Below are 12,033 nucleotides of genomic sequence, written 5' to 3' on the forward strand. Positions count from 1 at the left end.
TCTGCAAAACATTACATATCTGTGACACTTAAGTACCTATAATTTGGTAAAAAAGTCTTTTTTAGAAACAGAGTATCTCTGCTTCTGTCCAGACCATAATATTAAAATACCATGAGTTTTTCAACATTTTTTCTCCTAATAACATGCTAAACAAAGAGAGAAAGCAGAGACTATAGACTAAATTTTCTTGTTAGCTCTAATTCTATTATTGTGTTAATTAATACTTTGACCTTTTGAGCGGATATTCAACAGCCTTTTCGAATCCTTTATTTTATCTAAACAAGTCACATTTTGTATCATTTCCTCAGTGGAGTGGTACAGAAAGTGACAGTCTTCTTCAAATTTGTTGACAATATTTCTTGACGATGTGAAGAATAATTCACATCTCTAGCTTGATGCAGGGTACAAATACCTAGAATAATTATGTAAGTAAGCAATTGAGATGAAATTTTAAAAATTTATTCATTTATTGTATTCATTTATTGAAATTCTCACTTTTTGTTTAACATGTTTCTATTGAAAGAAATTGTTTATTAAACACATTCTGAGAAATTGATAACTTATATTAATACTCAATACCTATATATTGATTTATAGTTCATTTTTCAATTTATAGTTTGTAATCATATTCAAAAATGTATTCCTTGACTAATACCGAAGGTAGATTTCATTGATATCTGCTGTTCAGGTAAAGAAACAGACTCAAATGTATTACCTGTTTGCTCCAAATCCAGGTAGGATACTTGCTTCTTTGCCCAGCTATCAAAAAAGTTGCATGTTTAATAAAGGTCATACTTACAGTTTGTGGAAAATGAATGTTGTAGAGATTTTTTAATCAACATAATAGTAATCTAAGGATGACATTTTAGTAAGCTAGCCCAAGTGTGCCTCTTTTTTTAGGAAAAGAAATCCTAGTGTGATGTAATTGATAGACACAAACGATTATCTTTTTTCCCATGATTATCTTTAAAGTCAAATACTGTTTGTAGTTCCATAAAATGATTAAGTTGAAACTTAGAAAATTGCCAGTGTTTATTTCACTTTGACCTAAAAATGGAAATTTCATGTAATCCTACCTAATAATATATGCTCTCTGGATTCCTGGTTTTTGCATGGTGTCCTTTTATCTGGATCACACTTTCCCCGTTAATTCATTTTTTTTTTTTTTACTCAATTATTAGCTCATTTGCTCAATTCCACCTGGAAAATCATTTCTTTTTCCTAAATTAATACTCAGATTCTTTTTTCTTTTTTTTTCCAATCATTTTGGTCTATATCTATTCTACGGCAATTATATTACCTATTTCTCTGTATGTCTCTGTCTTTTATGAGACTTGGTTTTGTTTGCTTCTTGCACACCACACGCATTACAGTATTTTTTTGTATGCCAACTTCATGAACAAGAACAGGTCTAAGGCTTGAACAATGGGTCTGGGAGGAATAGAAAGTGGTTGCCAGGAGCTTGAGGGTGGGTGAAATGGGGAAAGGTTGGTCAAAGAGTATAACTTTCAGTTATAAAATAAATAAAGTCTAGGGATCTAATGTACAACATGACTATAGCTGAGAAAATTCTTTGTATAAATTTGCTAAGTAGAACTTTTAAAAATGATAAATATGTAAGGGGATGGATATGGTAATTAATCACATGGAGAGAATCTTTTCACTGTATATATGCATCTCAAACCATTATGATGTACCTTTTAAACATTTATCAATTTTATTTTTCTCAATACATCTGAAGAAAATATGCTCTGGGGGCCACACATGCTACTCATTTCACACTCGCGGTGACGTCAGCTTGCATTCAGATTCTGACCAGCATTTTACTCACCTGAGATACTTAGGTGACTTGAAGCTTAATCTAAGGAAATATAAAATGGGGACTCTTTTTAGACTTTCTAGACTATCACAATGTATTTCCATTATAGATTTTAAAGTGTTATAAATGGAAAATCACATGTATTGGTTCAGAAAAAAATTGGACAAAACTCGACCCAGGGCAAAGCGGAATTTAAAAATTTTAGCTCCCAGAATTTGTCATAAAATAGCCATCCATGTTTGTCTACTGTGTCTACTCTTTGCTTTTGATTTGTCTTTGCTACTCTCATCAGTGTGTACAACAGTGGTAAGCCCCAAGCAAGTAGATGTAGGGAATAGTTTAGAAATCTAATCAATGCAAAAAGATTTTTTTCTTAGAATTTTATTTGAAAATTAAAACAAAAACCTTTCCATTGTCATATGAAAGGAAAAAAAATGAGCATTCCTAGTCAAGACTCTTGTGCTCATTAATGTTGGCTCTTTTCTAGAAATCTGTGTTCTCAAGAATAGTGTACACACTCAGGGTTAGTTCAAAAGAATTAATGGTACCTGCTGATGGTAACTTACTCTATTACATCAGTGGTTTCCTATTTTGTAAAGTGATAAAACCCCTAAAGCATGTCGAAGTTTAGTTTATAAAGCAAGTGCAAGTTGAGGGATGTACATTAAAGAGGGACCAGGATATTGAAACCTATGCATATTCAGTTTACCTGTACATATGTAGGGAGTAATTTAATTAATTAAAATCATTTAAAAATATATACAAAGTCAGAATTTCACCAGTGTTCTTAAACCTACATACCCAAAAGGGAAACATTTTCAATGTTTGGTCAGATTTGTGTATTTATTTATTTATTTATATTTATTTTTTTAAAGATTTTATTTATTTATTTGACAGAGAGAGACACAGCAAGGGAGGGAACACAAGCCGGGGGAGTAGAAGAGGGAGAAGCAGGCTCCCCACTGAGCCGGGAGCCCGATGCAGGGATCCATCCTAAGACCCCAGGATCATAACCTGAGCCGAAGACAGACACTTAACCACCCAGGCATCCCAGATGCATGTATTTAATACAGAAAGGCAGGTAGGAGATAAATTATTCCTTGTCTAAAAATCAAGACTGCATGTGCCAACAAGGTAAACATGAGTTTTTACAATTTGCTATCAATCTTAGTTAAGCAAATACACATATGATGAGATTACACACAGTATTCAGGATACCGTTCTGTCTATGCAAATCCCAACATTAACATGTTTTCATGAAGAAAACACCTTATAAACATGTATGGACAGTATGACAAGCACTTTGACAAGCTATGACATAAAATTCTAAAAATCATTCCTAAAACTTAAGTATTAGTATCTCAATTTTTTTAAGAGTAAAAAAACTAGTGGGATGTCTGGGTGGCTCAGTGGGTTAAATGTCTGCCTTCAGCTCAGTCATGATCCCAGTGTCCTGGGATCGAGTCTCACATTGGGCTCTCTGCTCAGCAGGGAGCCTGCTTCTCCCTCTTTACTCCCCCTGCTTGTGCTCACACTCTTTAGCTCTGTCAAATAAATAAATAAGATATATATTTAAAAAAAAAAAAAAACCTAGTAAGTGGCAATGCCAGGACTCAAAATATGCCCCTACCCTTCAGCCTGGCTATTATGGTAATCCAAAATAAGACCATTACCCTAATACAATGCAAATTTATTATTGTAGGCATGGGTTGAATGAAAATGTTTTATTAGATTATTCAATTAACACCATATGAATATGATTTAACTAGGAATGTTTTATAAGGAAAAAGATAAATCGATGTAGAGCAATAACGTACAAATTACATTGGTTTTATAAGACTGCATGTGGAGAGAGTCTGTTCTTTGAAGTATTACATTATACAATTTGGGTCTGTCATCTTGCAACTAAAGATATTTTTGTTTGACACATTGTTAAAAGCACTTTAATTCTAGAAAATTCAAAACAATAACTTCTATAATCAATTTACTTTAATTTCCAGAATTAATCACAATCTCACTATGTGATCTTGACAGCATATCTCTTTTTTGACAATAACGAACCACTTGACTGACACATTCATGTCTTGAAAGAAAAGAATTAAATGTGATCTGATGTGTTCATAACTGCGTTACTTCACTTTTTTATGTTCTGAAATAGGAGTTTATTTGACGTGGAACACTTTTGCTGTAGTCTTTATGGGTCAAAGGAAATCATATACATTGCCCCTAAGCTCTAAATGTATTATTTGCTCAAATCAATTTGAAAACTCATTAGTTTAGCTAATACTTTAGTAAGACAATAAGTTTACCACAGCTATGCTCTCAAATGAGCAGGGAATATATAATTTCAACAAATCATAATGGCTGCTGTTCAGATAAGGAAGGAAGAAGGAAAAAAAGAAGAAAAGGGGAAATCAGACCTGGAGGATGGGAGGAAATCTTGATTTATAGCAGCAGTATTTTCAGAATTTCTAACAAACTTAACTGCTAGAAATCATTTCAGCCCCCGACAAGAATTTATTATGTATTATCAAAACACTCTTTTGAAAGGGGCAAGTAAACTTATTTTTAACCTGAGAAAATATTTTAACGTTCTCCCCAAATTAAATTATCCTCTGCAACAGACACAAAAATTTTGATAAGGCAATTTTGATAAAAGCTAATACTAATACTGATAATAATCTCTATAATAGTAATTATATTCCTGAATCAAAAACCAAGCAACCTGTTTCTGCTTTTCCTAGGTAATTCAGACCATCAGTGCAGTGGATAGAGATGAATCCATAGAAGATCACCATTTTTACTTTAATCTCTCTGGGGAAGACACAAAGAACTCAAGTTTCATAATCATAGATAATGAAGGTAATGCCATTCCCTCGTAATGGCTTCTGATCCTTTCTTTGGGAAATGTGCTTGATTTTAAGGGGATTTATAATGTTGCTTTTTGTAAGGTTCTTGCAGTATGATAATGTTGAGAAGTAGAGCAGAGAGAAGCAGTGGAAACAGCAAACAAAACCTGACATCACGTTCTGAAAACACTAGTCCCATTTCTCACTGGATTTCTTTAAATTAGAAGCACATTTTCAAGTCATCAGTGGCTAGAAGACCTCACAAAACTGAACGAACCTGCAGATATAATGGCAGTACTAACCCAGTACTTCCTTTCGTGTCTCGTAAAATCAAACTTCAATCTAAGTGGAAGAAAATGATACATACTTACAGTCATGTTAGCTTGATTGATTCAGAGTTATTTGGAGTCGTTAATTTGAAGCTATAAATATATAAAATTGGTTTAAGATTATTCTCTTTCCTTCAGAATGAAATGATCCTATCAATCTAAAGACACAGTGTGCCATAGGGTTTCATGTGGAGAGACAAGAGTATCTTCTCCTTCCGTGCAGAGGTGGCTTGACTTTGCATGAAGCCACTTTTCTTGTTATAATATGGGCCTACTTTAATTTTACTTTATATCTTGAAGATAAGAAACACCGTAGGATTTATTACTGAAGTATCCATAGCCAAACACCTGCTGATATCCTTCTTTACCCCTGATTCTGGGTTTCGATCTACGGGAGATCTTTTGTGGACAATAAATGCAGGCATGTTCTCTCCCTTTTCTCCTTGCCAAATTTCTCAGTGAAGGAAACTCAACTAAATTTAGGATTAAAAAATGCAAATATCAGTAGAAGAAATAAGTTATGACTTAGATTTATTTATATCAACATAAGTCACTGGGGCAAAATAAGTATATTAAAACAAAGAAAATAATTAATTGGGTTTAATGTTTGTGATTAAAAAATAATCTGGTAAGATATGAATTGAAAAATGTAAACTCTCTTACCTTTTCAGTCTGCCTAGTCAATAAAATCCCAAGTTTTACAGGTTCCAAAGCATGATGAAGAATCATTTTAAAAAGATGATTTGGAAAAAAAATAAAAATAAAAAAAAATAAAAATAAAAAAAATAAAAATAAAAAGATGTTTGGGAAGTGGTTGGCAAGCACACACATTTTGAAACACTGCATTTATTTGCATTTTTACTGTTTGTGTAACCTAAGTTTTGATTACTACAGAAAATATTTTGGGGGGTGGCAGTACAAAAAGGAGGGGGAAATATAGGACTCAGATATAAGAAATTGCACCAAAAAAGCTTAGAATATTTTGGGATTTGGGGAGAAACAACTTCAAAAGGGTCAAAGTATATATATTGTTCATCTGTGCTAATTTCTTAAACGTTCTGACTAGAAGAGCGATCAGTGCTGCTGAGGCTTAACTGTTACCTGAATTTTAAATAGAAAATGGGTTAATAATGTCAAAGTAAAATGAAACATCCCAATAGAATTTTCCTACCAAATAAAACTAATCCTTCTGTCTCATTAGTAAATACATGATTTGAGACCACTTGTGATATTTTAGATGACTTCAAAAGTCTTACATATTTATAGTATTTGTGAAAAGAATGAGTTTCTATTAGACAAAGCACTGTGTAGTGAGTAAATAACCCAAATGAAACTCATACTGTGATCATAAATTTAATATCAGTAACCTCTATAAAATATTGACATATGATTAAAAAGCTGTTTTCTGTGTTCCACATTTACGTTTTCTATCTTTATCAAAAACATTTTGGAACTGATTCATGTAATTCATCTAAGATTGTAATTATGGTTTAGGCAATGCCAAATCAACAATGACTTTTTGAGTGGATCTTTTGATTTTTTATCAGACATTTCTTTTTTATTATTTAAACCTACTTGATATATCTATACTATTGCCTCTAGTACAGATGACTGGTATGAATTTCTTCTATATTGTTGAAAAATTACACACATGGGTTTTTGTTTTAGATAACACAGCTGTAATTTTGACTAATAGAACTGGTTTTAGCCTTCAAGAAGAGCCTGTCTTCTATATATCTGTCCTAATTGCTGACAATGGAATCCCATCACTTACAAGTACAAACACCCTTACCATACACATCTGTGACTGCGATGACCATGGCAGTACACAGACCTGCAGAAATAAGGACCTTATGCTTGCCATGGGATTCAGAACAGAAGTCATACTTGCTATCTTGATAAGCGTCATGATAATATTTGGTAAGTAGTGCTGAACTGAACGTATCTTCATTTATTAAAAATAATTAAAAAGTAGTTAATTCCATCATCAAAGTATGGGGTGTGTGTGTGTGTGTGTGTGTGTGTGTGTAATTGCTCTTCTGAATATGCTGTAATTCTTAAACCATGGAGTAAATTAAAAATAGAGTGGCCATGCATTTCAAGATGAAAATGAATGATCCCCGAATTCTGAGTATGTCAGCATGTGTGTGCACATCTGTGTAAGAATGTTTTTGACACTAAGCATTGGCAGTGGACAGCATATACAGTTATATAACAATTAGTAATAATAGTAGTGACCTTCTGTTGAGTGCTTATTATACTACAGGATACTGTCTTGAGTGTTCACATGCAGTATGTAATTTGATTCTCACGATAACCTTATGAAGTAATAACTATTAATCACCTGTGTTGTATGAATGAAGAAAGTAAAACTCAAAGTGCTAAGTACTTTACAAAGGGTCATGGAGATGTGCTAAATTCCCATAACTGTACACAATCTATTTAACCCTGTCCTGCAACTCACTAGAGCCCCAGGACCACAATGAAAGAAAGTAAATAGGTTGGGGGAATGCAAAAGGAGGGCTTTACTTGATCAGAGCTCTAAACACAAAAGAAATTTCAATAAAATAGCTCCTTTTTTTAATAGATTTTACTTATTTATTTATTTATTTATTTCTTTTAGAGAGAGGGAGAGAGCACGCAAGAGGGGCGAGAGGGAGAGAGAGAGTGTGCACTAGAGGGGCAAGGGGCAGAGGGAGGAGGAGATAATCTTCTGTAGACTCAGGGCTAAGCGCCATGAGAGTGGGGCCAAACCTCACAACTCTGAGATTATGACCTGAGCTGAACTGGAGTTGGCCGCTTAACAGACTGGACCACCCAGGCGCCCCAAGCGCTGTTTTCTTTGTTTGTTTGTTGTTTTCAGGTGTAGATGTCCTATCCATTTTACAGATGAGGCAGATGAACCGCAAAATGTTTTCTCGGGCTTCCACAACTACAAATAATTCATTTAGCATCACCGTCTCTCTTTCTTCAGCAAACCAGTCAGTATATGTAACCTAAACCCTCTCTTACTTCCCTTATAACTCTATGTCAAGGTCAACACCACTTTACTGAGTCCTGCGAACAGTTGTATCATCCACCGGTTCTGTAATCCCAAACTCACTGCTCAAAATGGCATCTGTGTTTCAGGGATTGCTTTGCCCTCACTCTTCTCATCTTTCTCAAAGCTCAAAAATCACACATTCCTCTTTACCATCCAAATTGCCATTCTTTCCTATTCAGCCTCAGTTTTTATGATAATTTTTAATGGTCTTTGATCCTAAAACTGAATATAGAGCTACATAGCTGGGAATCAGAATCAAGTGTAGTAAAAACAGTGTAGGGTTTGAAGGGTGATAAGTACTGCTTTACTCATAGGGACAGACCTAACCCAAGACCAAAAACCCTATGAGTAAAAAGGACAGCCTCACAGTCAAAGTCATGACTAAGATTTAGGGGGTGGGAAGTATGGGTCAACCAACAGACAGTAGTTTTCTTTGAAAGTGTCATGAATACTCTCTCCCATTCATAGCTTGAAAAAATTATTTATTAGCTCCCTCTCTATACCAACCATATATCTGAACTGAGTTTCACAGTATCTGGATTCAAACTTAATGACCTTATTTCAAGAACACTATTTCAGTGTTTTAAAAGGTAAGATTTACATAAAGTATGGCCTAATATATTTCTCTTTATGATAATATTAATAACATCATTTCATGTTTATTTCAGTTCCTATAGGTGAAGTTCTGAATAGTTCTAAGGCTATGAAGGGGTTGGCTATTCTCGATACATACATACGCATGCACACACAATTTTCTCTAAATAGACAAAAGGTGCTTTGAAATTTTTCTATTTCTACATCATGTTAAAATTATCTTAATAAATATTGATTGTGGGCATACCGGTGTTACGATAAAAAAAAATGATAGTTTGGGCTTTCTGAAATTAATGTAATATCACTGAGCACAGGTTCTAAACCAGCTTTTTGGTGGCGTATACTTTGTAGTCAATGGGTATTAACTTAGAAAATAATTATGCCACAGAATTTGCCTCAGTGGGGAATTTCAGATGGCTCTGTTGTGCTTAACTTCTCTTAACATGGATTATTGGTTACTAAAATTGACAAATGCATGTAGATTGGAAAATGTTCCCATATGCTCCTTTCCTTTTTCTGTTTTCAGTATATAAAAAATACAGTTTTCAATGGATTATCATCACAAAACAGTTCACTCTTATTTTTATGATGTAAAAATAATTTGAAATATAGTTATACTGCCTTCTGTCATTCTGCATGCCCCTTTTGTAAATTTTCAACAGCAAATACTGTAGTTGAGTTTTGGGGAATCAAACGTTATTCGGGGATAATACACTGTACAGGGGATGACATCACCAACCCCGGCATGGCTCGAGGCTCCACTCTATGTTTTCTTTTCTTACAATCCTAAAATCTAACTCAGGTCCTGAGCTTTTAACAAAAGCAAGGATTGCAAGGCTTATTATAAATAACATATAATATTGACGAATATGAACTTATTACATTAATATATATTATGTTCTGTCATACTTATTACAGTATGTTGCTTCGTGTTCTCATATGCTTTCTTTGTCAGGGTTTATTTTTTTGATCCTGGGTCTGAAACAGCGAAGAAAGCAGACTCTGTTTCCGGAGAAAGGTGAAGATTTCCGCGAGAATATATTCAGATACGACGATGAAGGGGGAGGCGAGGAAGACACGGAGGCTTTTGACATCGCGGAGCTGAGGAGTAGCACCGTCACGCGGGAGCGCAAGCCGCGGAGAACCGCCACCGCGGAGATCAGGAGCCTGTACCGGCAGTCCTTGCAGGTTGGCCCGGATAGTGCCATTTTCCGGAAATTCATTCTGGAAAAGCTCGAAGAAGCTAATACCGATCCTTGTGCCCCTCCTTTTGACTCCCTCCAGACCTACGCTTTTGAGGGAACAGGGTCGTTAGCTGGGTCCCTGAGCTCCTTAGGGTCCGCAGCCTCTGATCAGGATGAAAATTACGACTACCTTAACGAGTTGGGACCTCGCTTTAAAAGATTAGCATGCATGTTTGGGTCTGCTATGCAGTCAAATAATTAGGGCTTTGTTATTATTTAAAATTTTAAAAATGCTAGTATGTGTTTGGGCAAACTGGTAGTCTCTTAGTAAAGAGTCGTGTGCTGCAGTTCTCGGGGTGAGGGAGAAAAGTTACAGCATCTTCTGATTTCCTGGGAGTAAATGCCCTTGGTTATTGCAAGCTACCCACGTGTTGTCCCCGAATGCAGATGTGGAGTGATGCTAACAGTCAGCTCTCATGTGCCGATGCAGGCCAACTGTGGCATGTAACTGAAGTACTCCTCTGGCATTTTTTTCACTATTTTCACTACCATCCAATACAAAGTTTTGAATGTTTAATGTGAGAAAGGCCCTGAACTAGATCAACTTAATATTATTTGTTATCCTTTTTTGTTTTAATCTTACAGAGTGAGAGTATACTGTTTATGTGTTTTAAGTTCCTGATGCTGTACAAAGAGAAACAAATACCTAATAGAATCTGGGTGATGATATAAAACTTTTAAAAAGTGTTTATTTTTTATGAATAAACAAGTTTCTGAGATTCTATGACTCACAGTAGTTTGATATTTTAAAATCATTGTCAAGCCCATACTTGAAAACTGATTTCAAATTTAGACAGATTCTTAGTGTATATTGATTAATCAAAGATACAGTATAGATTGGTATTATCTTTGATATTACAGATTTATATAAAAAAGGGAGTATGAAGATATATCTGGGACATTTAATGTTATTTTTATATGTAGCCAAAATACATCTTTACCATGGCACAATGCAATAACAAAATACATGTCAAAATTTACTCAACATTAAATTTTAACTTTATGATAATTGTGGAAAGCATGAAAATTTTTAAGTAAATTTTTATTGCCACTAAAAATGGTAGCAGTAAATGAAAGAAGTATTTGACTCAAAGTTGAATTAATATTCATGCAAAATATTATGATCACCTGTACTGATTCTCACCACGCATAGAATGAAACATGATAAAATTCTTAGCATTTCCTTTTTATTAAGAGCTTAGACCAGAACTGATTCTTCAGTGTCATCTTTTTTATTATGGGATATAAAATTAGGTGCAATAGTTACTTTTATTATAACATTATGAAGGAAGTCTGCTAAGCTGCCGGACATGATAAAATCCATGGAAACATCCAGATAACAAGCTTTATGATAATGTCAGATAATCAGATAATAAAACCCTTTAATTTTACCCAGCATTTTCAGAACCATCCTTATTATTCTATACAAATCAAGATGGAATTCAAAATTCGTAGGTGGAACAGAAAGAAAATGGTGAATAATACAGTGTCCTCAAAATTGTTTTATATGTTCATTTCTTATTAGCAGCATGTGGAAATGAGCTGAACCAAACTGACCATTTATGTTTAGAGAAAATAGTTTGAATAATGTTTAGCTAAAGAGAGTGGGTTTGAATAGCTACAGTATTGTTTTCCTCTGTACTTGGAAACATAAACACCACACCATGTAAGAGAAGCGAGGTTTTCCACCAATATCCATTCAGGTACCGTCATGTCAGTAACGTATCAACACTTTACAAAAGCCCAAGACTGGAAATACGACAATTTAGGAAAATATTAAAAGTGGATGAGAAGTGATAAGTCATAGAAAATCCTTAGGCATTCATATGCTCATTTACTTAGGAAAGAGTGTGAATACTAAACAAAACAAAATGTTCAAAGAGAAAAACTTGCAAGTAAAACAGAAATGTGTGAGTTGAGAGAACATTTCTATTTCTATCATATTAACATAAAAATTGAAAGAGTGTAATTGGGGATATTTTCACGGATGATTCCATAAAGAATTATTCCCTGTATTTAAAAGATTGTGCTATATCTAATCTTGGTTGAAGAATTGGAAAGTACAAAAAGCAGCAGATAAATCAGTCCATGGAAAATAGATGAGAAAAACAGAAATAGGGTTTTCTGAGGCTCAAGTAGGTTCTATCATGGGTGA

At 34.3% G+C, this 12,033-nt stretch overlaps 1 protein-coding gene across 1 annotated transcript in view; it reads left to right on the forward strand.

The window, feature by feature from the left end:
- Positions 1 to 10,158, forward strand: part of CDH19 (cadherin 19) — a 93,675-nt gene extending 83,517 nt beyond the window's left edge. The window contains exons 10-12 of the mRNA XM_032872261.1: positions 4,564 to 4,681; positions 6,666 to 6,917; positions 9,590 to 10,158. Of these exons, the coding sequence (XP_032728152.1) occupies positions 4,564 to 4,681; positions 6,666 to 6,917; positions 9,590 to 10,080 (861 nt within the window). The 3' untranslated portion in view covers positions 10,081 to 10,158. The remainder of the gene's footprint in view (positions 1 to 4,563; positions 4,682 to 6,665; positions 6,918 to 9,589) is intronic.
- The last annotated feature ends 1,875 nt before the right edge of the window (positions 10,159 to 12,033 follow it).

Source organism: Lontra canadensis, unplaced genomic scaffold (assembly GCF_010015895.1).
Source record: "Lontra canadensis isolate GAN:19392208 unplaced genomic scaffold, GSC_riverotter_1.0 scaffold44, whole genome shotgun sequence".
NCBI lineage: Eukaryota > Metazoa > Chordata > Mammalia > Carnivora > Mustelidae > Lontra > Lontra canadensis.